General features: G+C 46.4%; 1 protein-coding gene across 3 annotated transcripts; it reads right to left on the bottom strand.

The window, feature by feature from the left end:
* Nucleotides 1–375: 375 nt before the first annotated feature.
* On the bottom strand, nt 376–11,039 carry Cckbr (cholecystokinin B receptor). Of its 3 annotated transcripts, none has more exons than XM_006507280.4 (5): nt 10,540–11,039; nt 2,881–3,132; nt 2,474–2,720; nt 2,020–2,195; nt 376–1,825 (listed from the first exon to the last, which is right to left on the bottom strand). In XM_006507280.4, exons 1-5 carry the CDS (start codon nt 10,688–10,690, stop codon nt 1,293–1,295), a joined length of 1,359 nt encoding a protein of 452 aa, XP_006507343.1. In that variant the 5' UTR covers nt 10,691–11,039; the 3' UTR covers nt 376–1,292. The 3 variants fall into 3 exon arrangements, with proteins under 3 accessions (XP_006507343.1, NP_031653.1, XP_006507344.1); NM_007627.5 differs by having other exon boundaries at nt 2,471–2,720; nt 10,540–10,984; XM_006507281.3 differs by having other exon boundaries at nt 2,471–2,720; nt 2,877–3,132; nt 10,540–10,792.
* Between the last annotated feature and the right edge of the window lie 6,207 nt (nt 11,040–17,246).

Raw genomic sequence — 17,246 nt, 5'->3', positions numbered from 1 at the left:
CCAGCCCATCACCCGTAGGTATCTTTGTTGCTACATCTAGTTTTTCTTTGTTTTTGTTTGTTTGTTTGTTTGTTTTTGAGACAGGGTCTTTCTGTACATCGCTGGCTGTCCTGGAACTCACTTTGTAGACCAGGCTGGCCTCGAATTTAGAAATCTGCCTGCCTCTGCCTCCCAAGTGCTGGGATTAAAGGCGTGAGCCACCACCGCCCTGCTGTTGCTACATCTAGTGAAGGCACTTCTATTCAACTGTATCTTGGCCAGTTTCTGACACTAAAGGAGATCAAGCATGTAGTAAAAAAGACTTCACTCTTTAACTAACTGTCACAGTCTGATTCTTGGTGTTTCAAACACACGTCGAATAATCTGAGCCTTAGGTAGTCTTTCATCTTTTTATCTTTTCATCAAAAAATTAACAGGAAGCCATTAGTATAGTACTTTAACGATGGCACCAAATGAGAGGGTGTACTCAGGAGTCATGAAGTGTCATGGATATCCCACCTGCCACAGTGTGTCCCAGCTACTACATCACCGGAGTAGGGTTAGGTCCCAGATGACAATCAAGGGAGGATACGCTCATCTCTTTTTGCACAAGGTCGGACATGGGGTTGAATAGTCATGGGAGCAAACAGATAAAGATGTTTCCCATAAACCACACCTGCTCACCTGCCCACCAAAGCCCAGGAAGTCCAGGAGGACGCTAAGTCACTTATACTTTTATGATGTGGTCTGGTGAGGGGGGAGAGGCAGGAGGGAAGAGGATTTTCCACAGTCCCTAATGGAAAGGGATGACGGGACTTTTTCAGTGCTAAGAGATCTGCGGCTCCGAAAGGCATGTGATTTTAGGCCTGTTGATAATTTCAGTGCTGGATAAGGAAGGCAATGATGAGGTCAAACTGGGGACAGCTGCAATGTCCTAAGTCACTACCGCACTAGGCTATGGGCACTATAGAATAGTGCCATTAGTGTACTCATGTGAGAAGCCAATCAGCCCTTGTCAGAGTTCCCCTTGTATAGGGAAAGTTTACTGCTATGGACCGTATGTCTGTCTATGTAATGGGGTCAGTGCCAGATGTCTAGGGAAGGACTCAGTCCCATATCAGAAGTGAGCCTCTTTTCCTATGTAAGACTCCTGTCTGTTTCAGGTGGGGCAGCAAAGATACTGCTTTCTGTGTGTAGGGGTCTGTCCATGATGTTGGGTACCACCTGAATTAATCCCGGATTTTGTTATGTGTTTGGATGGGTCATTTTATAGTAGTTATGTATCTCATCTCACTCTCCACTCTCCCAATCCCTCAGCCAGGTCCCAGCGTGCTGATGGTGGTATAGCTTAGCCTGGACAGAGAAGCGATGGAGGGGGTAGGAGGATCCTCATCCGGAAGAGGCCGTGGGCGAGCTCGTGGAGGGCGTGGGCAACAGCGGGCACATGTGTCCAGGCAGGCCTGGCGGAATCGGCGGTGCATGAAACAGTAGACCAGGGGGTTGGCACAAGCAGAGGTGTAGCTCAGCAAGTGGATGAAAGAGATAGGGGCCCCTGCGAGTGCTCGGCGCGCGCCTGGGCCATCGAAGGCACGCCACGTGTTGGCGCTGTACACTGGCAGCCAACACACGAAAAAAAGCAAAACAATCACCAGCAGCATTCGCACCACCCGCTTCTTAGCCAGCAGCTTGGCCTGGTTGGGCCGAGGGCCAGGGCCTGGCCCAGTAGTGGGCGTGGTCAGCGTTGTCATCTCCAGTCGGGAACGCGGAAGTTGCACGTAGCAGCCATCACTGTCTTCCCCAGTCAGGCTGGTCACATGCCGGCAACCCCCGTTCTGGTGGACAGGCCCTGAGCATGGAGCACAGAGGGTGCAATCAAAGCAGAAGGCAGATTGCTCTCAAACTGCAGCCTAACCTCTGTTCGATGCTCCTTCCCCACAGCTTTCACCGCGGCCTCCCACCTTTCTACAATTCTTTCACATCCACCCAAGTAAGGAGTTCATGCCCATCACCAAAGCCCCGCCCCTCGTGTTTTTCACCCACCTGGTGCTGCTGCCCCACCCGGCAGACCCCCTTGGTTTCGGACCCGGCTTTGGGTCTCGCTGTCATTATCACCATCAAAGCGGAGCCCTAGGTAGAGTTCGCGGGAGATGAGTCCATAGGCCACCGCCATAACCACGCCCGGGATGAAGAACAGCAGTATTAGCAGAAGCACGGACCTGGGAACACAACACAGACCAATCGTTGTCTCTCTGTGGCCAGGCACAGGTAGATGAAGAGGCAAAAACTGGACTTTCTAGAATTTTCTCACCAAGCCTCATTCTGCACCCCCACATTTGGAGTTCCAATTTAGGGTCCTTCGCAGGTCTCTTGCCCTCCCCAGTGGCAAAACCAAATCCTACCCCTGCCTCTGCCACCTAGCCAGCAGCCTAGAAGCGTTGCTTTAGGGAAGGAGTATAAGCATCTGAGGGAGAAGGAAATGGGACTTCCTCACCACATTTGTTGGACACGTTCACTGGGCCAGAGATGCATGCACTGCAGTATTCGAGGCCCCACTGGCTGCACCACGGTGTACACGGGGTAGGGGACCATAAGCAATCCAGACAGCAGCCACGTGGCTAAGATCACCCGAGCTGCGTGGGAGCGTGTCTGCCACACTCGTGCTTGCAGTGGTCGGCAGATGGCGCTGTATCGCTCCAGGGCGATGGCCGCGAGATTTAGAGTGGACACACTCACTGATACCCCTAAAGAAGGGTAAAGGAAAGGGTCATCTTGGAAACGCGCCCTCTGCAAGCTCACCAAGATGATTTCCTCCACCCCTATCAGGAAAAAAAACCCCATGTATTTGTCAAGGACTTTAAGAAGGAAGGGGGCAAAGGGGGAGATAGTGTTTGTCTCACCTACCCATGAGGTAGGAAACGGCCTTGCAGATGACTGTGCCGAAGATGAATGTGCCCATGAGGTTGGGCAGGAGTGTGAAGGGCATGCAAGCGACAGCCAGCAGGAGGTCGCTGACTGCCAGGGAGAGTAGGAAGGCGTTGGTGACCGTTCTTAGGCGTCGGCTCAGTCCCAGGACCACAATGATGAGCACGTTTCCGCCAACACTCATCAGAAAGATCACCGCATAAAGGGTGATTCGAATGGTCAACTCCAATTCTGGGTAGAAAAGAGAGATAGTTGTAGGAGGGTCTGAACCCCGTCCATTTAGAGCCCCAGTCCTGCTTCACCCCCCAAACCGTAATATCCAGCTAGTTCCTGGCCCATTGCGAATGCTCTCTAACATCCCTGGACTACGCAGTAAAATGATGACAGTAAATGCTAACCTAAGGACTCACTGGTTCAATATTTCCTTTTTATTTTTTTAAAGACACACACACACACACACACACACACACACACACACACACACACACACACAGTACCTGTCTTCAGACACACCAGAAGAGGGCATCAGATCCATCAGATCTCATTACATATGGTTGTGATCCACCATGTGGTTGCTGGGAATTGAACTCAGGACCTCTGGAGGAGCAGGCAGTGCTCCAGTAAGACCACTGATTTGTAGTTACTGGATTGAAAGGTTCCTTCTCTGACCATTCCATTGAACCTCCATGTACCCCTGACTACTCACTCCCTTTAGGACCGTGTTGGATCATCTCTATGTTCTCTAAAACTAAAAACAAACAGCCCTTCCCCAGCTAAACAAGAGAGAAAAGCCACCCACCACTCTGTACTATCTACAACCCCTCCTTAGGACTGTCACCTCCTCTCAGTGCCACACCTACTCAACCCACTTGATGACTCAGTTTCTTTAATGCATCATGAACACTCATGACTCCCTTCGTAAGCTGGGTTCTCAACCTGGGAATGAACACTCGTTCATAAAGCCCCTGCTTCCACCCCCATCACAAACTTACTACCTAAATTTGATAAATGTCTATAAATCCCTCACCTCTGTGAATCACACTGATTGTCACTGCTTTGGAAATGCTATCCTGGACACCTTATTTGGAACTCACTCCTACTCCCTTGACCTGTGCAGGCTTTATAGTCCTCACACACTTACTTATTGGAACCTTTCATTCCTCTCTGAGTTGTGCATTGCTATTCTCACTCAGTAAACATTTGCAGAAGACTCCTCTCTGTCAGGCACTGAGGACAAAGAGGTGACTGACTAATTCCCTGCCATTTGAGAACTGTAAGTAGAGAGGAAATCTGAGATATTTAAACAGATAATTGCCACAGAGTGTGATAAGAAGTGAGGGTGAGAGATGTACAAGAAGCTGTGGGAGCCCCAGGAGAGGCTGGTGTTGCTGGGTGAGTCAGGAGGGTTGGGAGGATGACCCATTCATTTGTGTCACTGTCTATTGGGAGAAAGACTCAGCTCTGGACCTGTATCATAAGCATGCAAACCTGAACAGAACTGGATGGAACTAAAGCAGGCTGAGTCACCCATCCATGGCCTCAGTGTCAGGGAGATTGGAGCTTGACGAGAGAAGGGATGGGAGAGAGCCTCCTACACTGTGGGGCAGTAAGTGTCCAGAGGCACAGCCTCTTTAGCTGCTAGCTTGCTCTCTTCTCTTGGCTGACACTTGGCTTAGCTTCCAAACTGTATTATTGCTTTGTAATGATAACTAGCTTGCTTAGAAGCTGTTGTAGGATTCAAATAAAGTTCTGTTTATTAGAAATCTCTTAACATGGGACCAGAGAGCAGGCTTCAAGATATAAAGAGCACTTCTATGTTTGTTGGCTCACAACTGTCTGTAGTTCCAGATCTTAGAAACCCTATTTTGACTCCCTATTTTGCACACACACACACACACACACACACACACACACACACACACACACACCACCTCTGCCCCTGCCTCCACCGCTACCACCACTACTATAAATCTTTAAAAAAGAGTTCCTCAAATATGACTTAGCAGTAGATCTAAGCATTACTTGCTTAGATCTTTGAATACCTAAAATGCTTCATCTCTGACAGTTGCTGTAGGGTCCAGCCATTCATCTTACTATTTCTTTCTTCTCTCAATCAAATCTCAGTCTAAATGCCTCTTTGTCCCCCCTCTATATTTCATCATGGCATCTCACTTTACTGTGCTTCTCTTTATGCCTGTGTATATTGGGAGACACATGTTAAAGGGCCTTGATGTACCAGTATCATATGACAGGCTGATGTTGGTGCTGTCCAATGTCTATTTTCAATCTTTTCTCCTCCTCCTCCTCCTCCTCCTCCTTCTTCTTCTTTTTCTTCTTCTTCTCCTCCTTTTCTCCTTCTCCTTCACCACCTCCTCCTCCTTCTCTTTTTCTCCTCCTCCTCCTCCTCCTCCTCCTCCTCCTCCTCCTCCTCCTCCTCCTCCTCCTCCTCCTCCTCCTCCTCCTCCTTCTTCTTCTTCTTCCTTGACAGGGTCTCTTTATATAGCCCTGGCTGTCCAGAAGCTCTCTATATAGACCAGGGTGGCCTTGAACTCACAGAGATCCTACTGCCTCTACCTCCCAAGTGCTGAGATTAAAGGTATGTGCCACCACACCTGATTCAAGTTATGTTCTTTTCACAGGCTTATGTGTGACAAATTTGAGGTGTGTGAGATGTGTGTGTGTGTGTGTGTGTGTGTGTGTGTGTGTGCATGCACACACATGGATAACAAAGAAACTCTGGAAGGGAGACCTTTGTTAGAGAGACCCTTGAACCCAAGAAAAAGGAGCAGGTGGCCTTTTTTGAACCTGTTTTCCAAGTCTACTTCTTCTGTCTTTACCCACCTTAACTTCTTCATTTCTGCCATCTTTCTCACATCCTCTGGATCTCTCTTCACCTAATTCTTAGTGCAGTCACCGCACTTCAGGCTGGTGTAGCACTTTGAACTATACAAGCACTTAAAAACCTGTGTCTCATTCATCCAACAGATACACCCATATGTGTGCCTTTCAGCTTGGTCCTCGGTGGCTCCAAAACATGAAGCTACACTTCCCCACTTAGGAAGTTCTTAATGTACTTGGAGTTTTCTGAAAACAAGAGGATAAAGTTGCCGTAAGTGTGACAAGCTACTAACTAACTGTATAGCAAATGTGTGCGAATGTGTAGACTGTGTGAGTGTGTGCCTGAGTGTGCATGTGGGCATTGTGAGAGAGTGTGTAAGATTGTGGGCATGTGTTTGCTAGTGTGTGAGCATGTGAATGTGTGTTAGTGTGCAAATGTGTGTGTGTGTGTGTGTGTGTGTGTGTGTGTGAGAGAGAGAGAGAGAGAGAGAGAGAGAGAGAGAGAGAGAGAGAGAGAGAATGTGTGTGTGAGATCATCCAGATGATGGCAGAGAAATGTGAGTACAAAAATCAAGACGACATCTGAAACTTGAGTTGATGATGTGGCTCAGTTGGTAGAGAGTTTACCTAGCTTGTCCAAAGCCAGGGGTTTGATCCCCAGCATCCTCTAAACCAGGTATGGAGGAACATGCTTGTAATCCCAAGGATTGAAGGCAGAAAGATCAGATGTTCAAGACCAGGAGAGGGTACATGATAGCCTATCTAAAACCAAAACCAAAACCAAAACAAACAGGCTTTTCTAAGAAAGACTTCACAGAACTGAAGCAGCCAGTGCCTTCACCTGCTGTGCTGGTTCTGGTTACTCATGGACAGAGACATCAGTACAGTACTTGTGAGCGTGAATAGTGTTCAACTGAAGACAGTAGCTCAGTGTGTTGTGTGGGAAACACCCAAGTGTTAGTGGCCCTAAGCAAGGATGCAGAGGTCATATGCATGGGTGCGTTGGTAACAGCAGAACACTGAGTGATGTGTTAGTGTCTTAGAGGTAGGTGAAGGTAACCCTCATTTCTCTGTGAGATGACTGGAGAGAGGTGTCATCTACATGTCTGAAGGTAATATCAGGTTGAATTCATGCCACATTTAAGTTTAAAGAACACCCGAGTAACTGTGATGACATCAGAATAAGCAAAGACAATAGCCAAGAATAAATAACATCTCTGCAGGTGACATCTTCAGGAAGCATGGCTTATATGCAGAGCTCTGTATGTGAACAGGAGAATAATCAAGTGATGGTAGTTCTGATTTGACAGAGGAGGTGGTAGTAATACCAATGATGTGTGGGCACTATTTAAGTGAGTATAAATGTCAGATGTTAACACATTTAGCTCAGTTAAGATGTTAATCTTGATTGTGTGAAATAGCTGAGAACTCAAGTGAACATATAGTCTTTGCTGAAAATATCTGAGTGCTTAAGAATGATACTCCATGCATGATTTTCTGGGTAAGATCTGGAGAAGGTTTACTTAAGCAGTCATGGGAAAGATGTGGTATTTTGTGGGTAATAATAAAATAAGGGTAGCATGTCACATACACATAACTTCTAAGTGACTGTGGATGATACTGATGTTGAGTGTTGGTGTTGGCCATTTTACCTTGGATAGCATCTGAGCTGATGGTAAAGTCACGGGTTCATCTAAAAATAAAGTGTGCAGCATACAAATTTCCCACTTTTGTTGTAGTGAGCCCAGGTGACAAGTGCATCTCTGGGGGTCCTATTCCAGCGAGACTGGCCAACAGCCTTTGCACAAGATTTGTGAGCACGTGGGCAATGACCTGATGTACGCATGCAACAACATCCAGACAAATGAGGACCGTCCTTGAATGGGCTCTGAACATCTTGTTCTTCAAGGACCTTTGCTCTACTGTCTGCCCTCCTTTGTGTCAGAACCATTAACATCTCTCTTGATTGTTTTCTGCTTTTAAACACCCATGGTGTAGCAAATCTGTAGTCCTTGCTGCTCTAGGGGCGAATATAGAAAAAAAAATTGAGATCCTGGTTTAAAAAAGAAAAAGAAAAAGAAAAAGAAAGGAAAAGCAAAAAGAAAAGAAGCAAAAAGAAATGTCTGCTGCCTCCCTACCTTTCCTCAACCGCATAGCATCTCTACCACTGTCCTATTTTTCTTTCTCCCTCACACCCCCACTTCTTGGACATTTTGCCTAACTATTCATGTTCACTTCTTGCAACCCCTCCTCTGTGGCCCAGTCCTTCTCCTTCTGAGCCATGTCTTGGTGTCCACATCACTTCCTCAGAACTAGTTATGATATATAACCAACACTGCTGTGTGGCTGTTTTGTTCATCTCTGATGCATCATAGCAGTAATTGGTACCCCTCACTCGACCTCAGGGACCTCAGCTGAGACTCTTCTCTCAGTTTCTGCAAAGACACAGCTACTGTTTGTGTTTCATTTGCATCTCCTTGCAGACCTTCCCTCCTCTGCCTTGCTTTTAAATGCCAGTCTTCTCTTGGGTCCTGTCTCAGCTTCCTTGCTCTCATTTTACACAATATTTTAAAAATATATTTTGCCTATTCCTATGGTTTCCAGTATACCCCTCCCTCTAGTGAAGACTTTTCAAGTCTCTATTTCCAGCTCAGATCTCCAAGGTAAGTTCCAGATCCCAGGATTCAACAGCTTTGGTGAGTAACCATCATTTTTTGAACACTATGGGTTCCAAATTGAGTTTATAATAATCCCTTCTTCCCAAACTGCTTCTGCTCCTTTGTTACTAGGTGCTGAATGCTTGTAGTTGCAGGCAAGTGCTGTCATATGACGTGCATATCCAGCCTCTTCTTGGTTGTCTTTCTGTGATAGGCCATCCACATCCTTTCAGTTTCCTAAACCAGAAACTGGATTTCATCCCTTGACCTCATCCACCCTCTCTGCTTCTAACCAATGTTCAGGGTTTTATTTTTTTGACGACATTTCCAGAAGTGGCTCGTGGATCCATCTTCTCTGCATCTGTACTGCCAGCCCCTCCTTCTGAGCTAGCATCATCTTCCAGCCAGATCTATGTAATGCAATAGTTTTCTAAAGTATCCTTCTGCATTCCATCTCAATCTCAACACCATGCAATTAACTCTGACAGCATACACTATTCCGTGGATCCCAATGCCTCAGGATAAAATCTACACACTATAGCAAGGGCTATAAAGCTCTCCAAATATACTCTAGGCTGGTCTAGCCTAAGTATTATTAGCTACCTTCAATGGTACATGTTCCAGTCATTCAAAAACTGTGTTGTACTGAACAAACATGCTATGGCCTTAAACTTGAAGTTTTTTAGATAGGCTGTCTTCGCCTAAGACATTTTATGCCTCTTCTGCTCAGTCACTTAGCTCTTTGTCTTATTTCCCTACTTGATCGTATCCCTATCTCAGGAAACCTGCCTTCATCCCCAAGGGCAGAGCAGGCTGGAGATGCCCCTCTTGTATATACACTGTCTTTCTTCTCTTCCTGCTGCCACTCCTGGCTTACTTGTCTGTTTCCCCTAGAAACTCGGAGCAGGGCTGTGTCAGTTTTGTTAAACTCGACCCTTGTTGCCTAGCACAGTTTCTGGTTCAATAAACATTTTCTGAATGAAAGAGTCTAAGTGACAGTGGGTAAAAGCCAAACTGAGAAAGCATGAATTGTTTCATAAGCTGAGTAAATATGTAGATTTATAATTTATTTCAATGTTTACATCTTGAACATAGAATCCAACTCCTTCCCTTTCCATTTACTGAACCCAAGCTCCTAGGTTCCACCTCCCACCCCCAGTGAAGTTACCAGACCCCCAATTACTTTGGATGTCCACATCCCAATCAGACCCTCTTGTGGGATTTCCAGGCAGTGATTGTTACCCGTGGTCTCTGTCCCTGTGTACTTGGCTGCAGACTGCTGAGACTGCAGTCTGTGTCTAGTTCATTCCGTGTCCCCAGTGCTAAGCCTAACAAACGTTCATTAAACATTGCAAGCAAATATAGGGATGGGGGGGGCATACATTTAAAGATGTTCATTGAAGCAATGAAGATGCTACTGATGGAAGGAATGAGTCATTTTGAAGCTGGGATGAGGGAAAGCAGTACGAAGGGAAGGTGACACAAAGGAATGGGGTGACTGTTGCCAGGGGAAGTTAGTTCTAGGCAAGTGAGAAAAGGGATATTTGGGGAGCTTTGGAAGGGACTTGGGGACCTTCAGAGAGACAGAGAAAGCACATAGGTGGATGAAGGACCCTGGGAGCAGAGGAGTTTGGGGACAAATGAAACAAGAAAGGTAACTTCCCCCAGTGCCTGCTAAATTCAGATCTGAGAATATTTCATTCGGAAGGTTGGGGTAGAGGGGGATGATTACAACTCTTATTCATGCAGTCCAGAGAGCTTCTACCCTCACCGGCCCAGCCTCCTTCTTTTGCCTTTCTTTCCCTGGTTCCTGCCTCTCCCTCAGTACTGGCTCTGTAAACTGGAAAAGAAAGCTAGACCCTCTGACAAGAAGAGGTCCTTGCTTCCCAGCTGTGTGATGCTTAACTTGAGAATGATCTAGGTAGCTAATGGCAGGGCAAGTATGAGGCCAGGGCTCTGAAGCATGGTGTGAAGGTGTTGGAGTCAGGAGAGCTTGGGAGCCAGTGTGTGGAGGGGAGGGACCTAGGTGGGAGCTGAGGAAGTCCTATCAGGGTAAGCTATGGGCAGCTGACAGTGTAGAGGTCAAAGGGGTTCTCGAATAGTGCTGTGTGGTGCAGTGAGAAGGGCTTAGGGAGGCACCCACCTCTGGTCCCGGTTCCGCGGATACGAGGGGTCTCGCAGCTGAGGTTGCCGGCGCTACTGCTGTTGAGGAGGGAGACACCCGGGCGGCACAAAGAAGACCCTGACCCGGGTCCTGGTCCCTGCAAGCTGCGGTTCAGCTTGAGCAGATCCATGGCTCCTGTGAAGTCCCACTCAGCTCCAACTAAGCTAGCTCCAGCACCGGTTCCACCTGCTCCCGCGGCGCTGCTCGCTCAGGCTCCCGCCCACCACATCGCCAGCCCCTCCTAGTTTCCGCCCCCTGCCCTGGCCCCTACTCCTCCACTCTGCCACCAGCCTTCCCTTAGACCCAGCCGGTCCCAAGCTCTGGGCGGCTTTTGTCCCACCAGGTGACTCTTGGCGCGCCTCCTTGGCTCCAGAGTTCCGTGCGCGCGCTCCTGGGTGACTGCACTCCAGGCAGGCTCGCCCCCGCGCTAGGTTCTCCTTCTCTTAGAAATGTCTTTTCTGCCCACCTCTCATACCAATGTCCCCAGTTCTGGAAATTCGTGTGTGTGTGTGTGTGTGTGTTTACACGTGCGCCTGCTGGAGGGGATGGTGTGATGGGGTAGCTGCTGTGCGGTCCAGCATCTTTCTTTGGTGGTTTAGAAGACGTGGTGATGGCGGTGGTGATCCGGTTTGAGTCCCAGGGTCCCCGCTACAGAGCAGGTGCCTTAGTTTGTCTGGAGCCGCAGTTACCGAGTTCTGCCGCAGTGGCCGCAGTGATAACCACAGTATCAGCTACCTTAGCTCTTTCGTGAAGGCTAGCTTCTGCCTTTGTACATCCCACCTCCTATCTGAAACCCCAAACCCAGGCCTTTTCTTCAAAGACTCGGAGGGTCCTGGAGGGCCGCAGTTGCTCACAATGGAGACTGTACAAGGAAAAGGGCTAGAGTGGACTAGGGCACTGGGGGCGGCGGGGAATTGAGGTGAGAAATGCACTAAATGAACTGAGTTGAGGTGTGGTAAGGGTTCTAGTTCTGGCCCTGACTAGGGTGAAAGATAGGGAGCAGGCAGCTTGGTCATCTACCTAGTCTCTAGGCAGCGTCCACCCCCACCTGAAACGATGATGCTCCATTTGCCCTCAGCACGGATACAGCAAGGGAGTAGGGTGCTGGGTTCCCATGAGAGGGGATCAGAAAAGGACTGGGTCACTGGAGTGTGGCGGGGGCGGGGTAGGGGTTGGACAAAACTGAAGGCGCCAATGAAGTGGATTCCGCTTCCTGAGGCAGGACTGGCCTCCTCTACTTTGTGGCCTTGTTTCGACCAGTGTCATCCATTCCAAAGAAATTCTAGTGTGATGTGAAATATCTTTTGGGATCCCAAAGTGGCTGTCAGAGGTTGGGGGGGGGGGGTGGAGACAGAGGAAGAGAGAATTAGAGTGGGGGTGGGGTAGTCTAGATACATGGGGAATTCGGATTCAGTATCCTGACTGTTTTGGAAAGGACCTGATCAGTCAGCATTGAGTTCATAAGGACTGCAGAGCTGGAGGAGGGGCTAAGCCTGGGATGTCATCACCCCCTCCCTCCACTGTCACCTCTGCTTGTCTGAGAGCCCGGGATCAGAGGAACCTGGTGTTTGCTCAGCTCCAGCACAGGTGGCATCTCTGATAATCCGATGAGCTTTTCCCACATTGGATGACGGTAGCACTGAGAAACACGGGGACAAAGGGAATGTAGGGGGGAGAGAGAGGGACATGGATGTAGCTTACACTCACTTATCCAGAAAACTATGTATCCAGGTATTAATTATGGGACTTTTGTGCCACCCTTTCATGCAATGAGTCTGTCCATGAAGAACTCCCACTTAGAGGGGATTTTACCAAATAAGCCAGAGTTTGCAATACACAGTCCTACAAAAAATCATTAGGATGTGCACATTGAACAATTAGGAAATCAGGGCTGTATAGATGCTTCAGCTACTAAGAACTCTTGCTTCTTTTGCAGAGGATCTGGACTTGGTTCCCTAGCATTGACAAAGTGATTCTCAACTCCAGTTTGAACAGATCCATTTCTCTCTTCTGGCCTCTCTGGGTACCAGGCACTCATGTGGCACACATGCATCTGTGTAGACAAAACACTCATAACACATAAACACATAACATAAACATAAAAAGGAAACCTAAGAATCATCCTAACTCTTCTATGCTCTTCCACCACCGTAATAGATGTTGTGACACAAACCCCAGACTCCTTAAAAATGAAGGATTTATTGCCTAGCAGACGGCTCCCAACTATCAGTCCTGTTCAGCAGTTGCTAGAGCAGAGTAACAACTCCTTCAGAACCATGAACTCTTCCCAGGGTGTTATGCATCCAATGACTGATCAGCACAGAGGAATCAGCCCAGAATAATCCTCATCCCCCCCACCCCCCCAAGGACAATCTGTTCATAGCACTCCAGCTCCTCCTCTGAGGTTGGCTGAGGACTCTGTTGGGTCTGAGTTACTGCCCAGCCTCTCGCTTTACCCAGTCCTTGCTTTACCCGCTCTTGCACAGGTGTTGATTCCAGAGAACTCCTTAGTAAACACCCTCCCTGCACAGCATTCTCTGTTTTAGGATCTGCTTCCTGGGGAATTATAGCTATATCGCTCCCACATTCAAGCAATCGCAACGTCCTGTTGATTTTAGCTACTCAGTGAGTGTGCTTATATTCAAGTGTCTTGTGATTCAATCCCAGCTCCTAGGATGGCTAACACACTTTGCTGGTTATATCCAGTCCTCTATGGCAGAGTTCTATGTTCAGAATACCATTTGAATTACACCAACCCACCAATCTTTGCTCTTAGCAGAGAGGGAATCTTTCAGTTGGATCTATGAAGCCCTCATAGCCTGGCTTCTGCTAACTTTTTTTTTTTTTTGGTTTGTTTGTTTGTTTGTTTTTTTAAAGATTCTTTATTTATTATTATATGTAAGTACACTGTGGCTGTCTTCAGACACACCAGTAGTGAGTGTCAGATCTCATTATGGGTGGTTGTTGGGATTTGAACTCAGTACCTTCAGAAAAGCAGTCAGTGCTCTTAACCACTGAGCCATCTCTCCAGTCCGGCTCTGTATTTTTTGTTCCTCTTGCTGTACATACATTGGTCTTCTTTAAGTACCCCCTTTTTCTTATGCATTTTCCAGTCATGTGGATTTTGCATATGCTTTCTGGAAGGTTCTCTTCTCCTTCATTGCCCATCTATTTATTTTCATGTACAGTAGCATTCTGCAGAGATGTTTTCCTGACTGTCTTGGAGGTTGATGTCTAATTATGGTCATCCTTGTATAAGCATCCCTGGAGGGTAGCTGAACCAGTGAGTACAGAGAAGAATCGGCTACATGACTGTGCTATGTGGAAACAGAGATTTTGCAAATGGAATTAATGTCACTAGTTAGTTGCTCTAAAAAATACAGAAATTATACAGATGGCCCTAGTCAAATCCTATAGATCCTTTAACAGCTAAGAGTTTTCCCAGGCTGGACAGATAGCAGTGGGAATCAGATATTTGAAGAAGGGAGTGTGTGTTGAAGTAGGGTCTCCCAGCCCTGGCTGGACTGGAACTCAATATGTAGCTGACAACCTTGAACTCCTGATCTTTCTGCCTTCACTTTCCTGATGCTGGAACTATAGGTCTGTACCACTGTCCTATTTGTTGTTGTTATGTTGTTGTTTTAATTTTGGTTTGTCAACTTTACAACAGGTAAGAGTTTATCTTGGAGGATAGAGCCCAAGGAGAAAATGCCTCCATCAGATTGCCTGTCTGTTGAAAAGTCTGTTTGGTATTTTCTTACATAACAGTTAATAAGGGAGGGCCCAGCCTGATGTGTTACCATCCCTGGGAGAGTGGTCCTGGGATGCATAAGCAAGTAGGTTAAGCAACCCCCCCACTCCTCTACCCACCCACTCCCCCTTTTTGGCCCTGGCGTTCCCCTGTACTGGGGCATATAAAGTTTGCGTGTCCAATGGGCCTCTCTTTGCAGTGATGGCCGACTAGGCCATCTTTTGATACATATGCAGCTAGAGACAAGAGCTCCGGGGTACTGCTTAGTTCATATTGTTGTTCCACCTATAGGGTTGCAGTTCCGGGGACTTTTGGTATAGCATTGGAAATGTAAATGAGCTGAATACCTAATAAAAAATGAAAAAAAAAAAAAAGCAAACCATGGGAGCAGTAAGCAGAATTCTTTCACAGGTTCTGATTCAGTTCTGCCTCTAGGATCCTGCCTTGAGTTCCTGTCTCAACTTCCTTTGATGATGGACTAAGATGCGGAAGTGTAAGCCTAATAAACCCTTTCCTCTCCAAGTTGCTTTTGGCAGTGGTGGTTTTTTTTTTTGTTGTTGTTGTTTGTTTTGTTTTGGTTTGGTTTGGTTTTTGTTTTTTATCACAGCAATAGAAACCTCACTAAGACAGCCACCACGCCCAGCTCAGTACACTAGTTTTTGAAGACTGATTTTAAAATTTTTACTTATGTATATCATGTGTGTGTGTGTGTGTGTGTGTGTGTGTGTGTGTGTGTGTATGCCACATGTATGTGGACACCTGTGGAGGACAGAAGAAAGTGTTGGATCCCTGATCTGGAGTTATAGGCAGTTGTGAGTGTAGCTGATGAGAACTGAACTCTGGTTCTCTAGAAGAGCAATAAGTACCCTTAGCTGCTGAATACCCTCACCTCTCTAACTCCTCAACATAAAGACGGGGAACCCTGTGAAGAAATGAGAACAGCTGGTACAAGCCAGAGAATGAGGAGAGCACAGAGCAAGGACCTAAAGTGATTCCTATCTGAGAGCAGTTACCCTACAGCAGGCAGCAAAATACCAGGGACTTTTAGTCCTTTCTGAATCTCTGGAAGAGAAGTCAGTGTAAATGACAGCTTGTGACACCACATTGGGCAGACTTCTGGCCAACGGCTCTGTAAGCAATAAATGAATGGCTTTAAGCTACTGCAAACATTGTGATCTGTTGCAGCTGCTATAGAAAATTAACACAAAACACCTTCTAGTTAAGTGGGTGGAGACCCTTGTAAGCTACACCAGGAAGACATGAGGCACTGTAAAGATTGTAGGGATGACTCATGTCAGAACAATTTAGGAGGTGAGACTGGGTCAGATGGAACATGGTAGCACCTTAAAGTCATAGAAAGAATGTAGAAGATGGATGTAAAAACTGTCCAGGAAACAGAACTCGGAGTGTTTGCAGATAAAGGGTGGCAGAGGGGAATGAGAGATAAGTCCCTGAGATTTTTTCAAAATAAATTACTGAATAAAACCTGCTAACAGAAACTGTTCTAGGCATGTTGCTTTTTGATGAATTCTTTTCCTCTCACAGAGAGCTATAAATTTAGGCCCAATATTATTTGTAAATGTATTATTATTTTGTTTTAGGAATTTTAAATGTGCATACATGTCATGTTTGATGCTGGCATTTAAAAATTATTTTTTAATTCTCCTACCATCCTCTTCGCCTATATGCCCTGACCCTTTCCAACCCTTTGTAGCCTCCTTTCATGACATAATGCCTCATTGCCTGCTTTCCTCAGCTCCTCCTCTTCTCTTCTCGTGGTCTCCTGTGCACACACATAACCATTATATGCTAGGATCTGCATATGAGAGAATATTCTAATTTTTCTCTTTCTGAGTTACCTAGCTTAATGTAGTATTTTCTAATATCAGCCACTTTCATCTGTGTTTACCTCTATCATTTTAGCATTCTAGCATTGGGTAGTGGCACTACAATTTTGTTACCCATTCGTCCGTTGATGGACATGTAGGAAGGATCCGTTTTCTTGCAATTATGACTAATGCAGCAGTAAACATGAATGTGCAAGAATCCCTGTGGGTATGTGACCTGGAGTAGTATAGGTGGGTTTTCTGACAGTTCTATTTTTCTTTTTAAAAACTATCATTATGTATGCACATGAGTGTATAATGTGTGTGTTGGGGGGGTGTCTGCTTGTGGTATGACACAAATGTAGAGATCAGAGAACAATTTTATAGATTAGGCTCTCTCCTTTCCCTGCTATTTGAGTTTCTGGGATAAAATGCTGGATCATCAGGCTTACTTGTGTTCAAAGGTATGCATGTGTTCAGGCATGAACACATGTGTGTAAGTATGTGTAGCTAAAATTGATGTTGAAAAAAATCCTCTTTGGCTCTACACCCTTGTTCTTTGGGGCATGGTCTCTCAATCAAAGTCAGAACTCACAAGATATGTCTAGTTTCATTAGCCAGATTTCTGTGCAACTCCCTTATCTCTGCCTTCATAGGCTGGAATTTCAGTGTGCTGCCGTACTCACCCAGCAGTCATGTGGCTCTAGGACAGTGGTTCCCAATGTTTGGGTTGTGACCCCTTTGGGGGTTGAAGGACCCTTTCATAGGAGTCACCTAAGACCATCATAAAACAGAGATACTTACATTGTGACTCATAACAGTAGCAAAATTACAGTTATGAAGTGGCAATGAAAATAATTTATGGTTGGGGGTTATCCATCACAACATGAAGAACTGTGTTAAAGGGTCTTAGCATTAGCAATAAAGAACCACTGCTCTAGGGATCTGAACTTTGCTTGATAACAATGGCTTTAACTGGGCGCCATCTCCCCAGCCCCAGTGATTTCTAACTTGGGATGTTTCTGTACAGATCTCCATAATGGCTGTGCTAGCTTACATCCCTACCAGCAGTGAATAAGAACTGTTCTTTGTAGAAGTTTGGTCCAGTT

The sequence above is a fragment of the Mus musculus genome, chromosome 7 (assembly GCF_000001635.26).
Source record: "Mus musculus strain C57BL/6J chromosome 7, GRCm38.p6 C57BL/6J".
NCBI lineage: Eukaryota > Metazoa > Chordata > Mammalia > Rodentia > Muridae > Mus > Mus musculus.
This window is presented reverse-complemented; position numbering and strand designations above follow the sequence as displayed.